We start from the raw sequence: 17,071 nt of genomic DNA, 5'->3' as shown, positions 1-17,071 counted from the left end.
TGCAAACTGATAATAGTCAATCACTGAGGATGTAACAGGGAATGGAAAGCTACCAAAGAAAACTTCTCCAGGTTCTGCGATGTCTAATACCAACATCATGATGATGGGAAGCTTGGGAGTCAGGCCTTTGAGCCATTAACTTGCTGACTGACCCTAGCAGGTTCTTCAACCTCTCTATACCTCAGTTCCTCTGGAATACAGAGCTAGTTCCCTTGCAGAGTTGTTGTGACAGTTAAGTTGGAATATGAATGCACATACACATACATGTAGGTAGGTGGACAGATGGAAGACAGATAAAATTAGATGTACCTTAACTATTAGATTTTGTCTCTTCCTTCCCCAGTCTTCAAGATTAAAAGAATAAGAACACAGACTCATACTGGACTGATTAAATATTGCAAGCTTAAAGAGACAAGTTAATTCTCCTTGAGGATTATTTTGGTTTCTCATTTTTTAAACGTTTTACTTATTCTGCCTAGCTCTCTGAAACCTCAGTCTATTTATGTGCCAACAACATCCCAATCGAAAAACCTTTAAGACCCTAAACATTCAGACTTTGTTCCAGAAGTCTGTGGAAGAGCAAGCTTTGTATCAGTATGAAGGAGAGTGATCCAGTCTTGTTGTGAAGCAGGTTTCTGGAAGGAAGTGAGTTGCAGCCAGGAAGGTGACTCCAAGATTTTCAAATGCTTCTGGCTGAGGCCTTTAGATATTTTTTGAAACAGATTCTGAGTATCAAACACACCTTTATTCAAGTGGAAGTACAAAAGCACATTCCTAAACCAATTGCATACATGTGATTTTTTACATATTCTGCTATTTAGGGATTAATCTGTTTCATAATTAACAGAAGTGACCACTGGTCTCTGTACATAAAGGGATACACATTCATAGACAAGGAAAGTAACATGCATTTTCATTTGCTTTTACATTTAAATCAATTCATTTAGTTCTCTACTTTGCCCTGATAAGATCCTATGCTTGCTGATGGCTAAGCGGCAAAATATAGTCGTAGAACTATCCTAGAGGTTAGCCATAAGAGGCTAATAGAATAAGCAATAGATTTTTATATATTTGTTGAGGATCTCTAGTGAATATTGTAACATCTGAATCACAAAGGCCTCACTTGCTGGAATGACAAAAAGAATGTTAAATAACACTTGTCTAATTCACAAAATGTTATGAAGCTTAAGATGGAAACATATAACAAAATACAATAAAATGCTTTGACATCACCTAAAGAATCATGAATTCTTGGCAAAGTGTTAACAGTGACCCTGAACTCTGGACATCCGACATCTGTGATCAAAAAACCCAAGTTCTTTTATATGGTATGTGGACTCTGGTATAATACAGAAAATGTGATGAATAAACAATTATACACAAAGCTCCCACACTTCAAATACCGTCTTGCATTGATGAGGGAGACTGGGGGGCAAAAATTCAAACAGATAAAGAAGCAAGCGTAGTAATTAAAATTTTACCAGGAACAGACCTGACACTCTCTTGAAATACTCTCTCTAGAGATATTACCTAAGAACAGCAATATCTTTTTTGAAAAGTTGCATTCCCTTATGAAGTTCTCAGACTTTTTTGTATATGTTCTTTATATTTTGCTCTATCAAAAGCAGACCTGAGCATTTTGCTGGCCTTCAACAGAAGTATATAAGATAGTTCTAAACTTCACCATGCAGATTAGGCGCTGAATGAATGCAGCTAGACCACCAGGCGTGTTGTTGGCTCCCTGATGTTCTTATCATCTCTTATTAGAGGGCCGTGGATGCAGACAAGGCAGCTAAGAATGTGGGTGTCATTTGAAAGTATTTATTAGCTGCCTGCCCCAAATACATGGGAGATAGAATCCTTCAAACTCTTGGATGGACAGGACGTGGAAATCCAATTCTTTTTAAAGGAAGATGCTTCAACTTTAGGAAAGAAGACAGCAACATCAAGTAGGGACGGTATACCTGCTGGTGAAAAGCTTAACACTAGAAAACCATCATTTGAAGGTGCTAAGAGAATGGAGAAATCAACAGGAATCCAAGTGTTGTGGCTGGAAAGGAATAGGAAGTAGGATGCTCAGGAAACAGCAGACCTAAGAGTCTGTTTTGAAAAAATCTTGGGCTGAGGACAGCAGAAAAAGCTAAACGAGCTACTTTCCAGAAGTTAGTATGTTTGTACATTGGTGTATTAACAATATCTTAGAGAAGCTATAACAGGAACCAATTTGAGGAAAAATAAAATTATTTATAGGCCATATTTTTAAAAATAGCTTAAATGAGTTCCATAAATAAAGTTTATATACCTACGTACACCACCTATTAAATAAAAGAATGCCATGAGGAAACAGCACTGCATTCACCAAGTCACTTCTCAGACTATATTCTTCTGCAATGAAAAAGATCAGGGCTATATATTAACAATTTTATATAAAATTTTCACTCCAGTATTTTGATGTGGAGTAAAGCCTGAAATATGGTAAATTTTTCCATTTGCATTAGATTAGATTCTAGTCTGGACTTTCTAAGGATAAAAAAAAAAAAAACTTGAACTCTCACTGAAAGATTTGTCATATTTACTACACTCAAATGGCTTCTCCTGGGTATGGAATGATGTTGAATGAGGGGTGGAATATGACTGAATCTTCCCATGTGCATATGTTTATTACATTCATAGGCTTTCTGCATGGAATGAATTTGATGCTGAACAAGGTAGTTTCTTTGAAGGCTATTTCACATTCATTACAGTGGCAGAATTTTATTCCAGTATGAATTCTTCAATGGTGACTAAGGTATGAAAACAGCATGAAGCATTTACCACACTCAATATATTGGTAGGGTTTCTCATTGGTATGGGTTTGCAGATGTTGATGAAGTTTTCCTACATTCATCACATTCAGACGGTTTCTCTCTGGTGTGTATTCTCTGATGATGAATAAAGGTTGAGCTGTGACTGAAGGCTTCACCACATATATGATTTCTCCCTGGTATGAACTCTCAGATATTGAAGGAGGCCTGAATTTGACTGAAGGTCTTCCCACGTTCATCACATTCATAAGGTTTCTCTTTGGTATGAATTCTTGGATGTTGAACAAGGTGTGCTCTCTGACTGAGGTTCTTTTCCCATGCATCACAATCAAAGGCCTTTTCTCTAGAGAGGACTTCTTGTTGAAGAACAAGATCTGAGCTATGATTGAAACTTTCCTCATAATCATTACACTCATAGGATTTCTCTTTCCCATGAATTTTGTGATGCTGAATAAGGCATGAAGTTTGACTGAAAGCTTTTCCACATTCATTACATTTGTGTGGTTTCTCTCCTGTGTGAATTCTTTGATGCTGAATAAGATGGGAACTCAATCTGAAGTCTTTTCCACATTCATTACACGTATAGGGCTTTTCTCTGAGATGACTTCCTTGATGTTTAACAAAGGTCAACCCACAATCATTGTATTCATAGGCTTTCTCTTCACAGTGGACTTTCTGATGTTCAACAAGGTAGGAGGTATTATAGAAGTCACTGCCACATATAGTACACTTACAGGGCATCTCTCTGTGAATTTTCTGATGTTGAGTAAGATGTATACTACGACTGAAGACCCTTTCACAATTACTACATTTATAAGATTTTGCTCTAGTGTGAATCCTCTTATGTGGAGTTATGTCTGAGCTCTGACTACAGGATTTATCAGATGCTTCACAGGATTTATCAGATGGTTCACATTTATAGGGCTTTTCCCTAGTGTGTATTCTTTTATGTCGACTAAGACTTGAACTCTGACTGAAAGATTTTTCACATTCTTTACATTTGTAGGGTTTCTCTCTGGTATGAATTCTCTGATGTCTAGAAAGGGCAGAGCTCTGATGGAAGACTTTCTCACATGTATCACATTTATAGGATTTCTCAGTGGCAGAAATGCTCTCACATTTACTAAGGTGGGAGAGATCCATTAAGCTTTCCTTATATTCACTACTCTGAACATCCTGTATTAGATTTATTTGTTCATGTTTACCAGCAGCTGAATTCTGGTTTACGCCCATATCATACTTATCAATGTCATCAATATTCTGTATTCTAAGAACTCTCTGATCTGTATCAAGGGTAGAGTCCAGACTGAAGCTTTTTTCAGGTTCATTACATTCATTGTTCTCACTGGTGAAGGTTTTCTTGCTGATTGTTATTTGCCTAAACTCTCTCTCCAGGAAGAGAAATTTCCTTAGGATTTCCTGAAGCCTTTCTAATCTGTCCTCAGGTTTAGACATTTCTCTAGTCCCAGGAACTTGGGCAATATCCTTTTTGAGTCTTCCTACTCTCACTTTGTATGAATGTACTTCTTCCAAAATTTCCTGCTTAGGAATCAACAGCTTGTTCTCTTCTCTGGTCTCTCCATCTGATTCAATATATAAATAGAAAATGCAAATGTAATCTGTACCCTATGCTTAGGGGAAAACAAACAAACAACAACAACAAAAAAAAAAACCCTCAGAGATGAGAAAACTAATCTAAAATCTACTAAAATGAGAGTTTATTCACTCAGAAGTACTCGTACAGAATCTCAACAGCAGATATAAGGGCATGACTAAGAGCAGTGATGTAGTATCCAAATGGTTCAGGGTATGGTGCAAACAGGGTTTTCAGCAGAGCAAGAAGGTAGTCAATTAAGGTGTTTCAAAGGAGATAGCAGGGAAATAGTTCAAAAAGAATTATAGATAAGCAACTTGAGCAGGGACTCAGTACAACTTGTGGATGACAAGGGATAAAATAAATGCAAAGAAGTCATCAAAACTGAAGGGAAAAGGAAGGAGCTCTCTCCATCTGGTATACAGGCCGAGCTCATTCTGATTGCCAAAGCGGCTACAACTTGGCTCCACAACTGGACTCTTATTTCCCTACTAATTCCATCTGATTGATTCTACCTTACTCACCTGAGCAGTCATCTCTTAAGACTTCTCTATTCTTAGTTTCCAGATCAAAGACCTGTAGATCTTGTTCCAGCTGGGAGATCCCATCAGGCTTGGGAAATGGAAATCCTGCTCATAGAGAAGGAAATGGGATGTGGCAATTTATCCCCAGATACTACACCAGCCACTTTTTCTCTTAACTAATGGCTAATGGAGAGAAAGTAAATTCTCACAAGACAGTAGGGAAGGCCTGGAGAGTGAGAAGGGCAAAGATCCTCTACAAGGATCTCCTATTGGTGCTCCAGAAATGGGTGTATTACAGGGCAAGTTGATGACTTTGGGAGAGGTTTTCATTTAAATAGTACTCAGACAAGGGAATCTGTGCAAGGGTGTTTACGTGTTTTCACAGAAGTGATCATTTTCACTCTTTAGCTGTTGCCTATAGATCAACCTTTGTATTAGACCTGGTCTACAAATATGAGACCTGGTCAAAAGGGAAGTCATCAAAATATAACTGCGGGACTGGAGGAAAGTGAATACTCAAGCACCTATTGTGTGGTGTGCTAAACTGCAGCAACAGAATCAGTGAAGACTGAATAAATGCTCTAAGAACCAATCTCAATTTGCTTCAGGGCACATGAGGAAACAAAAAAATAACACATTCTTATCCATTAGGAGCTTACACTCTTGTTTATTCGACAAACATCTATGGGGTGTCTCCTATAAGCAAAGTACCTAGAGACAGATACAAACTAACTATAATGTGATATTAAAGAAGAAAGTGCAATAAAAGTGCACTTCCACACAAAAACGGTCTTTTTCTGGCTTATATAATGAATTGCTAGGATCTAATCTCTTTCAAAGTAAAAGCAAGAAGCAGTCTGATCCTGAGGGGCAGAACTATTATAGTACTAAAGGGGCAGTTTTTATACATGTTCAGCCCAGAAAGCTTCTTGTGGCACACATACGAGGTGGTCTAGCTCAAGCCCCTCAAATCCAAAAGCCTTCCTCTCCACTTACTGAATATCTACACAATTTGTTATTGTTCTCTTATCCTGACATGTCACTATAAAATGTAGTTTATGGACTTTTATTTAATTGGTTTCAGGAATTATCATCCCTACTTTATTTACAAACTCTCATTAGCAGCGACAATATATCTTCTATCTTGCACTTCTTTTGGCTCATTTACTTAAAAGCTACTTATTGAATGCCAATTTTGTGTCCTAGTGTTAACATGTAACAGGTAACCAGTGTTTCTAAAAGGGCACTGGGCCTGGAAAATATTACAAATCAACAGCTGTCCTCTTGAGATTCCATGTGAGAGCCTATGAGCAGGCAGATGAGAACAGATACAAGAAAGGCTTTACTATGTTTCTGAATTCCTGCTGAGCATTAATAGTCTATTCCCCTTTTGGATGCTTATTTAGTTAAGGTCCTCCATACCAAATGAAATAATTTTTCAAATTAAAAAGTTAGTGTGGCATGAAGCAGCAAATATTTTGCTCAGAATTCTGACAACATAATTTGCAACTTTAACTCAGTATTAACTAAGGTGTTTCTAAGTATTTGATAACTGAAGCAAATTTTGGTTATTTACTCTATACACCTACGTCACCTACACACAACAATGTGGAAAAAAGGGTTTGATTTTATTTATTAAAAAAAAAATTTGTTTAATGTTTATTTATTTTTGAGAGAGAGAGACAGAGTGTGAGCAGGGGAAGGGCAGAGAGAGAGGGAGACACACAATCCAAACCACAGTCCAGGCTCTGAGCTGTCAGCACAGAGCCCGACAGAGGGCTCAAACGCACGAACCTGAAATCATGACCTGAGCCGAAGTCGGATGCTTAACCAACTGAGCCACCCAGGCGTCCCTGATTTTTTAACTTTTTTTTAATGTTTATTTATTTTTGAGAGTGAGCATGAGCATGAATGGGGGAGGGGTGGGGAAGTGGGCAGAAGATCTGAAGAGGGTTCTGCACTGACAGCAGACAGCCCAATGAAGGGCTTTAACTCACAAACTGTGAGATCACGACCTCAGCCAAAGTCAGATACTTAACTGACTGAGCCACCCAGGGACCCCAGAAGGATTTGATTTTAGACTGTGTCCAATGTAATGCAGTCAGGTATAAAAGAAAATGCCTGCTGGGCAATTAGAAATACAAGACCACAGTTTAGATGAGTGAACAGGGTTTGAAATAGACTTAAAGTCACCTGTATCATCAGTATCATTAAAATATTAAGCTAAGGTTTACTGCTCATTTCGTAGGTGCAAAGTACCACACGAAGAACTTTACAAATTTTCACTAACTTAATACTCATCCTAACTTTACAAAGTAGAAACTATTGTCATACCCATTTCCCAAATAAAAAAATGAAGACTGAGAGGTTAAGTAACTTGCCCAAGGTCACAATGACAGGTGAAGCTAGGGCTCAAAGCCAGTCTTATTTCAGAGCCTGGCTTTTACATAATCTACTAGTAAAAAAATAATGACTATGAATGAAATCCTTCCTCCAAAATTCGTACAGAAAGAGAACAGAGGACCAACACATTGACGATGGAGTAAAGGGTGAAAACAATAAAAATAACAGAGAAAGTTATTAGAATAATACATGGAGAGCCAAGATCCAACAGATTTGGAGTCGTGGATGTTCCAATTAAAAGGAAACTAAAAAAGATCACTTAATGTCAAAGAAATAAAACTCTCCTTATAATAAAAATCCTAACTCCTTGGCAACAGTATAAGCAATATTCAATTTGAGGAAATTCCCCTATCAAGAAATAATTCAAACACGCTCCTGAAATTTGTTTGTATTTAAAAATCTGGTCTATGGGGCACCTGGATGGCTCAGTCGGTTAAGCATCTGACTTCGGCTCAGATCATGATCTCACGGTTTATGAGTTTGAGCCCGCATCGGGCTCTGTGCTGACTGCTCAGAGCCTGGAGCCTGCTTCGGATTCTGTGTCTCCTCCTCTCTCTGCCCCTCCCCTGCTCATGCTCTGTCTCTCTCTCTCTCTCAATAATAAATAAACGTTAAATAAAAAAATATATAAAAATCTGGTCTATATCTCATATCACTTGCAGTCCTTTCCAAAAAAGCATGTAAGTAACTATTAGCCAGGTACTTACGTAATTTAATCTAATTTAATCCCTGGCACAAACCCAGAAAGGCATACGTTATTTTTCATGTTTTATAGATGAAGATAATCATTATCAGTTTAAATAATTTGTTCAGTGTATCACAGTTGGGAAGATAAACCCAAGTCTGATTTCACAATTTACATTCTTTCCAAATCTACCATTTTAAAGGCCACAGGAAGCATGAAGGCAGGTTTTCTTGTCATTGATCTGAATGCTTTTTCCTAAATTTTAAAGTCAAAACTCTAGGCTTTCAAAATATGCATTTACTTTAAATTTTTCCTATCTAAAATTACTTTATTAAAGCCTTTTGATTAATTCTATTTAAACTTTACAGTTCTCCAATTAGATTTATTTTTAACTTAATTTGGTCTTTAAAAATAACATTTAACTGAATCCAGTACTACACTATATGTTAACTAACTTGAATTTAAACAGAACCTTGGATAAATAACATTTAAAATTTACCTCATTATTTGGTTTGTTGCCTGAACCAGTTATGCTAAGATTTTTGCCACATGGAAGCTTTATGCCTTTCTTCTTGGTCCTTAATAAATACACAAATAAAATCTCTCCTTAGCAGTATTATTCTTGCATAGATACCTATTTTAGGTATCTATTTTAGGGTGGAATGTACCCCTAACACAGTTTTCTTTTGAATGCATGCTCTTTCTGTTCCCAAACTGTACAGCCTTATGCACTTCTGTCCAATTTTTCATGGCTACTTCTAATTGTCATCAGAGTATTAGAGCCATAAGAATATAAAAAACACTATAGGGGCGCCTGGGTGGCTCAGGCAGTTACACATCCAACTCTTGATTTCGGCTCAGGTCAAGATCTCACAGTTTGTGAGTTCAAGCCCTGCATCGGGCTCTGCACTATCAGTGCAGAACCTGCTTGGGATTCTCTCTCTCCCTCTCTTTGCCCCTCCCCAGCTCGGGCTCTCTCTCTCTCTCTACCTCTCAATATAAATAAATAAACATTAAACACACACACACACACACACACACACACACACACACAAAAGCACTCTATATACGGTTGGACTAACTGTTCTAAGGGGTAAAATAGTGAAAAAGAGCCTAAGTGTCAGAATCAGATCTGAGTCCTAAGCCTAGCTGTGACCTTGAGCGGATCACTTGACTTTTCTGAGCCTCAGTTTCCTCACGTATAAAATAGAATAATAACTACTTCACAGGGTTATGGTGAATTAAATGAGATATGTACAGTACCTCGTAACACGTTGACTCCTCAATAAATAGTAAATAGACTGGCAGTAAAAGACATTCTATACAAAATCATTTTTGTCCTCATGACATCAACTTCAAAAAGTAAAAGGTAGGGGCGCCTGGGTGGCTCAGTCGGTTAAGCAGCCGACTTCGGCTCAGGTCATGATCTCGCGGTCCGTGAGTTCAAGCCCCGCGTCAGGCTCTGTGCTGACAGCCCAGAGCCTGGAGCCTGTTTCGGATTCTGTGTCTCCCTCTCTCTGACCCTCCCCCATTCATGCTGTCTCTTTCTGTCTCAAAAATAAAATAAATGTTAAAAAAAAATTTAAAAAAAAAAAAAAAAGTAAAAGGTATGTGTCAAACACTTCCTGATTTATCAACTTATCAACAACCAGAATTTTGATAAGCATGTTTCCAATGATGTTATCTAAAAAGGCACCTGCCCACACTGCCTCTGTGTGAAATGGAATCCAGACCACTTTCCTGGTCTCCTGAACTAAGTCACAAATGACTCCCCTTTGGTGACCCTCAAGCCAGTAATCCACTCGTTGTCAATAGAATACGCTTCTTTTTAGATTTGGTAATGAAAAGTCTGATTTTTTACTTACTTTTTTATAGCTCAGCTGTTCATACTTTGTATATTTACTACTTTATAGTAGAAGCACTTATCCAAAAGGAACAAAGTTTTGATGTCTGCTGCAAATACAACTCTGAGCTACTGCCATGGGAAAAAGAACTTGATAGTGGGGTTGCTAAGTCAGGGACTGAATTATAATGTCCTTATTCTACAACACCAAACATTAAGCTAATTAAGTGTAAAATCTTAAACTTCAGGTGAAGTTTGCCGAGCCCACAAAAATGAAAAGCATCTCCTAATTTTTGTAAAAAATAATTACTGGGGCACCTGGGTGGCTCAATCAGTTAAGTGGCCGACTTCAGCTCCGGTCATGATCTCACGGTTCGTGGGTTCAAACCTCGCGTCAGGCTCTGTGCTGACAGCTCGGAGCCTGGAGCCTGCTTCAGATTCTGTGTCTCCCTCTCTGTCTGTTCCTCCCCTGCTTGCACTGTCTCTCTCTCAAAAAAAAGATTTAAAAAAATTTTTAAAAATTACTAAAAAGATGCTGCTGACTTGGTCACCAAAGCAAGTTGAATAGGAGGGCTTCTTGTGTGCATTTGTACCCATTAGGTGTGAGTGTGCATGCACGTCCTGTATATGTGCAGAGATGACAGAGAAAAAAATTCAGTCCAACAGCATGCTGTGCTATTAGGCTGATTAAAGTGCTAAGAAGTTTTTTTTTTTTTACTCCAAAAAGTAGACAGGTTAACTGTTGGAAATTATGTAATTATTAGATAAAATTAACAGTAGTTTACAATTACATATCACTTTACAGTTTACAAAATTGTTAAATATACATTCAGTTTAATACCCTGAAATAAGGAAATTCAATTCTTTTGCCCTCCCATCTCCCATCCGTGAAGGACAGAGCTAAGGAAAACTTGATCCGGAAAAGTCATATAAATGCATCAATCTGTATAGCACCACAAAGAGTAAAGGAGACAAAGGCAGGGCCTTGGAAGGGGCCACAGGGACATAAAGGAGAAGACTAGAGTGTTAAATATGAGGAAAGGCCAGGGGTTGCAGGAAAATTAGGCAACAGAAATGGCAGGGTCATGTTCACTCAGAAAAGAACAGTGCACAGCATATGTCCCACATTCTAAAATAACATGAAAAGATCATAACTGAAGAGCTGGAGTTGAACTTTGTGGTTTCACAGAACACAAATAGATGACCACCAACCGTGGCTTACGAATGAACTCATAACTCAGGTTCAAAATGCATCTGGCTGCAACGGAGGGCCTCCTCGGCCCTTCAGAAATTTAACAAAGGTCATCTGAGGAGCTGCAATTTTACATAGTGATGGCATCCTGAGAGCATCGATCAAGTGTTAATATCTTACAATCGTGGAAAAGGAGTTTCCGAGCGGGGCCGAGCAATATCGATGGGAAGCCGATACCTGGGCCATCTCTTGGAGATTCCTGCTGAAAGAACTGCAAGTGTTTCTCCAGAGAAAGCACTTGCCTGGGTATGACTCAGGGCCGGGCAGGAATTCACACTATGAATCCGGGTGGTAGGAAGGCGGAGAAGTATGCCTACAAAGATCAAAGAGCCAGGAATGGGAAACACACTAAAAACCTTCCAGTGGGCAGACTGCCTCCCCACAGATAACAAGACTTCTTTAATCCTGAGTGTAATCAAGGAGACAAAGGAACACCCTGGATGGCACCAGCATAGGCAAAGCCAAAAAAGGGGGGGGGGGAGGGGAAAGAGAGGGGGGAAAGAGAGGGGGAAAGAGAGGGGGAAAGAGAGGGGGAAAGAGAGAGAGAGAAAAGAAGAGTGTGATTAAATATATTCATACATTAAAAAAAAAAAAAGCAGCAGAGACAGGCAAAAAAGGAGGAAAGGGGGGATGTTCAAATCAAGTGGGCTGCCAATAGCCCTACAGGCTGCCTAAGCCCAGCAGCCTACTGTACCATCCAAATGACCCAGGAGAGACTCAGTTTAAAGCTGATACTTCTGCCCAGGGTGAGGTTACTTAGAACTACCATCTGGATGACTCACTGAAATAGACTCACAGTGAGTCAGGTCTTTAAATGAAATCTCTCCAACTCTGCCTGCTTAGAGGTGAATTTAGGAATGTTAAGAGGTGAGGGATTATTCAACAAGGATTTTAGCCTATCTTAAAAAAAAGCATTTCTTTTTCCAAAGAAAATGGAAAGCTTTCAGATACAGAGACAATGAATTACCAAGAAAGAAAGTGGTTGTGGATTGGGAGGCTCTAGGGTCTCTCTCATAAAAAAAGAAAAGACAGGGAAGTCAAGAACTTAAGCCAAGCACAAGCAAGTTTCCCTTTTCTAACAGGGAACAGATGTCCCACAAAAGCAGCAATCATTAATTACAAATAAGGAATAAAACGTCTCATCTTGAAACCCCCAAAGAAAACCCACTCCCAGAGGAGATGACCTTGAAGATGGAGGATTCAGAGGTTCTAAGACCTGGAATCTGAGCCACACTCTACGTTCTCAGAGACCTCACACCTCCTCAGAAACCAAGGAAGTAAAGAAATCCTAAAAGGTAAACTGAATAATAAGAAAGTCCTTACCCACTGAGACCACGTTCCCATAATTCTCTAACATCACTTCTCTGTAGAGATTCCTCTGAACAGGGTCCAGGCATCCCCATTCCTCTCGAGTAAGGTGCACAGCCACATCCTCGAATGTCACAAACTCCTGAAATAATACAGCCTGGCTGCGCTGGGGAATGAGGCCACTAGAGCATCATGGCCAGAAAATGAAGGAGATGACACAAAGAGGGTGTCCACTGTGTAGCAAAGCTGGGGAGGAGGGAGAAGAGACTAGAATCTAGGGAATAAGTTCCATAACCTTTAATATCTAATAAACGCCCATCACAGCACCAGGGATAGAGAAGGAACAGTGTTTACTGGTGGTGGTGGGGAGATGGGAAGGTGGTTTGTGTGAAGTCCAGGTCTCTGAAGAGGATCAATTTCCAAATTGGGGTCTGCTATTGAAAAAAAAAATTCAGGCAGGGTTTACGGATGGGTTGAGGGAAGGGCCACACTCGATCAGTAGCAACAGTCCCTGAGGAAAAGCAGAGGGTTCCTCAGCTCACCTGGTACCTGGCTGGCAGGAGCGTGGCTGCCTGGTCTCCTGGGCTTCCCTCATGGGGAAGAGCAGGCACCTGGGGAACAGGTGGAGCTGAGGGAGGAGAAAGGAGCCAAGAGTGAGAGCAGCCCTTCCCCAGGGCTCCCTGACAGAAGAGGGAGTCAGTGGGACCCTTCTGTACATCAACATTCTAGTAACACCAATCAACATTTATCAGGTACTGAGTGCGTCTACTCTGCTCCTTCTCAGCACTGGAATGCCCTCCTTACCCACATTTAGACCTGATACAGGATTTTCTTAAGAAATCTGATATCTCACTTTACTCTCATGACAGGACATTCCTCTAACAGAAGGGTAAGCACTATACCTGTTTTGCAGATGGGCAAAGCAAAGCATAAAGACTTGCAGTGACTTGTCCAGGGCAGAGGTTATTTAGTCAGCTTCTGACGCTTTCCCAGACCCTGTTCTGTAAATTTCATTATGCCTTTATGTGAACTGGCACTGTCTCTACGACCAGCACGTAAGGCTCCCAAGAATAAAGAATGGTCACCTGTTTCCTCACCATCCTTTCCACAACACTCTACACGCCGTGGCACTCGCAGTGTGAGTTGCTGACACGTAAGTTATTTCGGGCACTGCAGCTGGCCACATGTAATCTCAGAGAAGGTTCTTACAAAACAAAAAAAAGTACCAGACATATCAACCTATCTATACGATTTTACATAAAGATGTGACTGTGGAGTCAATATGTGATGTGTGTCCACGCATTGTGCTCAACCAAGGAATTAAATGGTTGGTTTTTTTGGCCAAAATCAGATTAGTCACAAACACTGCAGCTGCAACAGAATGGCAGGTGGCAAAGCTCGCAAAGTCATCAAGGAAGGAAGAAACTAAGTGAAAGGAACAGGGGGAGAGATGGGCCCTAAACCTAAGAGGAAGTAAAAGCGAGGCGGCGAGGATTGTGAGATGCAGCAAAAGCAGCATTATCCTAGAAATGAATCTGGGATCAAGTAAAAGGCTGGACGAATGAAAAATAGCTAAAGCAGAGTGAATGCCACCACTCTGCCTATTAAAGAAAGAGAGGCTGTCCTTAATATAAGAGCCCAAGACCAGGACTGAACTGAGTCACATCTGTCCTTCCCTTCCAGACACCCTGGGGGCCATCTTCTTATCGAAGTTCTTGGCCTCCTAAGTACCAGGCCCGGGAGCCCCACTGCAACTCCCATTCAATTGGACTCAAGGGCTCTCTCTGCCTTACCCCCGTTGAGTTCCTGTTCCATGTCGGTGTCCTGCGCGAACTGAGGCTCTGGGGACAGACCCTCAGGCTGGCTCCCCAAAGACTGAAACTGGACAACTGCTGATCCTGCTGCTTCCTGGGCTGGTATTTCCTCCATCCCTGTTCTGGAGGACAACGATCATCACTGCTGGGTGAGATTGGGAAAAATTATTGTAACAAGTTAAGACGGCCCGTTATTTTACATCCTCCGGACTGAGCAAAGTATCTGACATGCTGTAGATACGCCACAAAAACAGCTACAAATGATTTACCCACCTAAACAAAACAACAGAAAGAAAAAAATGGAAAAATTTCCGTTTCAAATAGCTATGAACCAAACCATATGGTCCAAGTATGGTTTATTTAAACTCTCCACCAATTCAGAATTTGTGATATTTCAAGAAAAAAACAAACAAACAAACAAGAAAGTACACCTTAATAGAGTTCTGTGGAAAGTTTAAAATATTTGAAATACGCAAACTTCTTTCAAGGCTCAAGTTTGTACCTAGAAAAGTATGCCAGTTATGATTATTTATTATTTTTTCAGCAGACCCCTGAGAAATTATTTGGTAAACGCTCGGTCAGCACACTTTGAATTACTAAACGGGCTTGACTAATAACAAAATTCCACTCAGGGGGTCAGACCCTTCGCCGACAGACTAGGTGGGCAGACCGCTTCCCACTGGCCCGACAGTAACCCTGGGAAGAGCTGCGGTTTTCAAACAGGTTTGGCCGGCGTCCTTCAAAGCCAAGGACGCGACAGGCTTCCGTCCCGCTTCCACAACCCTCAGAAAGGGCCCTCGCGCCCAGTCCTCAGAAGGCCTCGCCCGGCGCTGCCCTCCTCTCGCTTCCCTGTCAGGAGAAGACGCGATCCCGAAAGGGCGAGGGCGGGCCACAGAAACCCAGCTCACACCAGGGCAGAGTCACCGGGTCCTGGCGGCGGGGCCATCGGTTCGCTGGGCGTCAGGGCGAACCCTGACTGAAGGAAAACAGGCCCTCGCCCGCCCGCCCTGGAGCGCTCTGGGGACGGGAACCGCCGTCGACCGAGTTCCCGGGCGCTTCCTCCTCCTCCCCGGGAGCCTAACCTAGCCGCGACCCCAGGACTGCTACCGGGAACTCACCCGAAAGGAGGGGCAGGCCGAGCGGCCGTCCCGTCGCGGACACCCTCGCTCTAGGGACAGCCCTGGGCTTTCCGGGGTCGCTCTAGACCGCTTGGAGGCCGGCGCTTCTCAGTGGCACTTCCGGAGGCGGAGTCCCGTGGCCGTGGGCGGAAGGTGGGCCCCGGATGAGGGCCCCCTGGGTGAGGGCCCCGGATGAGAGCCCCGGATGTGGAGTAAGTACCAGGGACGTGCGAGTGCGGGGCTCTTCGTTTTACTTCTCTGGCCCTGACCTTCGTCTGTGCTGACCCCGCCGGCAACCTCTGTAGCCATTGTACCAGTAATGACCAGGACAGCCCCGGGTTTGGGAAAGCGTCCTCGCGGGGTAGTGGCCCGCTCACGTCGTGCGTGTTCCGGGAGTGGAGGGGCAGACGTAATGGTCCCGCTTCTGTAAGTCAGCAGGTGGGGAACTAGTACAGGGGTACGAAATACACTGATTAAAGCGAGAATGGAAGGCTCTTGGGTGGTATGAGGACCACAGAAAACCGTGGGATCGGAGTCTATTAATGTTTTGGGCAGAGGGACAGGGCATTGAGGAAGTTGGGAGTTTCTTAGAGAAATTGAGACTGGAAGAGAGGTGCGTTCCTGGGGGGGGGGGGGGGCGGAGGGAGAGACTGGACTATGCCGAAACTGGGATAAGTAAAGCGCGGAGCCCACGGACAGGCAGGCCAGGCGCTAGAACAGAAGTACCGAGGGCATTGTGACCTTCTGGATCCTTACAGAATGTGATGTCTTATGGTGGACCTGGATCTGCTAGGGACTGGCAAGGCTCTTAGTTTTCTTCTTTTTTAAAAAATATTTATTTAGAGAGAATTGCAAGCAGGCTCCACGTGGTCAGAGCTCATCATCTCACGGCTCCATCTCATGAACCCTGAGATCATGACCTGAGCTGAAAGCAGGAGTCTGATACTTAACCGATTGAGTTACCCAGGTGCCCCTGGCAAGGCTCTTAAAGAATAAAAAAGGGGATTCGCAAGGGTCTTCAGATATTACTTCTTTAAGATTACAAATCAAGTATTATCCTTTAGTGATATTTGACATTTCAAATTAAATATAAGAAAATCCACACACAAAAAAGTGTGGCATCGTATATGCTTTTTCAAATTACATCAGTCTCTGGGATGTTCTGATCTGCTTACCCTTTCTTTCCTTTTTGAGTGTCATTGATCTAATGCAACTTTCTACTGTGACACAATCTCTCTAGTCTACGGTATCCGGTGCAAGGGAGTCAGCATCACAGAAGATGAACTGCTTAGTCAATGGCTTGCTGTACAGCAAGTTAGAAACTTCTTGCGTTGAACAGAAATATACTCCCTAGTGATTATACTCCCTAGTGATACCTGTTGTTCCTGTTGAGGTCCTTGGGAAAATAGATGACACATTATTTCTCCTTTTCATTAACATCTCTTCTAATATTCTAGGATAGCTATAAGTTTGGAGTTCTTTCCTGAGTTGCCATTTCCCCACAAGTTGTACCTTATTAGCAAATTATGGCAGTGGTGCATTTGTGTCTTGAGTTTTAGCTGACTCAGGCAGTTTGCTCCAGTAAGAGGACAATAAGAGGCACTCTCTTAGAAGTCCATTTCTCTCCCGTAGGCATCAATCCCTAACAAAGAGTGGTAAGACTATTATTTTGCAGGGTGCCTGGGTGACTCAGTCAGTTAAGCGTCCAACTCTTGGTTTTGGCTAA

General features: G+C 41.6%; 1 protein-coding gene across 5 annotated transcripts; it reads right to left on the bottom strand.

Moving 5' to 3' along the window:
- Positions 1-723: 723 nt before the first annotated feature.
- Positions 724-15,641, bottom strand: ZNF655 (zinc finger protein 655). Of its 5 annotated transcripts, XM_042922671.1 has the most exons (5): positions 15,346-15,641; positions 14,207-14,369; positions 12,956-13,041; positions 12,429-12,555; positions 10,313-11,418 (listed from the first exon to the last, which is right to left on the bottom strand). In XM_042922671.1, the coding sequence occupies exons 2-5, from the start codon at positions 14,340-14,342 to the stop codon at positions 11,222-11,224; spliced, it is 546 nt and encodes a 181-aa protein (XP_042778605.1). In that variant the 5' UTR covers positions 14,343-14,369; positions 15,346-15,641; the 3' UTR covers positions 10,313-11,221. The 5 variants fall into 5 exon arrangements, with proteins under 5 accessions (XP_042778603.1, XP_042778602.1, XP_042778604.1 ...); XM_042922669.1 differs by lacking the exons at positions 10,313-11,418; positions 12,429-12,555; positions 12,956-13,041 and adding exons at positions 724-4,387; positions 4,923-5,027 and having other exon boundaries at positions 14,207-14,372; XM_042922668.1 differs by lacking the exons at positions 10,313-11,418; positions 12,429-12,555; positions 12,956-13,041 and adding exons at positions 724-4,387; positions 4,923-5,027.
- Between the last annotated feature and the right edge of the window lie 1,430 nt (positions 15,642-17,071).

Source organism: Panthera leo, chromosome E3 (genome assembly GCF_018350215.1).
Source record: "Panthera leo isolate Ple1 chromosome E3, P.leo_Ple1_pat1.1, whole genome shotgun sequence".
NCBI classification, from domain to species: Eukaryota; Metazoa; Chordata; class Mammalia; order Carnivora; family Felidae; genus Panthera; species Panthera leo.
The sequence above is the reverse complement of the archived record's forward strand: the minus strand, read 5'-3'. Positions and strand labels throughout refer to the sequence as shown.

What these genes read in the sequence shown, in the direction of transcription:
- ZNF655 (XM_042922669.1), bottom strand. Translation starts at nt 14,342, where the DNA reads ATGGAGGAAATACCAGCCCAGGAAGCAGCAGGATCAGCAGTTGTCCAG. An exon ending in GGAACAGGAACTCAACGGGG is followed by an intron (nt 5,028 to 14,206) that starts GTAAGGCAGAGA and finishes CTCTATGAGCAG; the next exon opens with GATTTCCATTTCCCAAGCCT. An exon ending in CTTAAGAGATGACTGCTCAG is followed by an intron (nt 4,388 to 4,922) that starts GTGAGTAAGGTA and finishes ATATTGAATCAG; the next exon opens with ATGGAGAGACCAGAGAAGAG.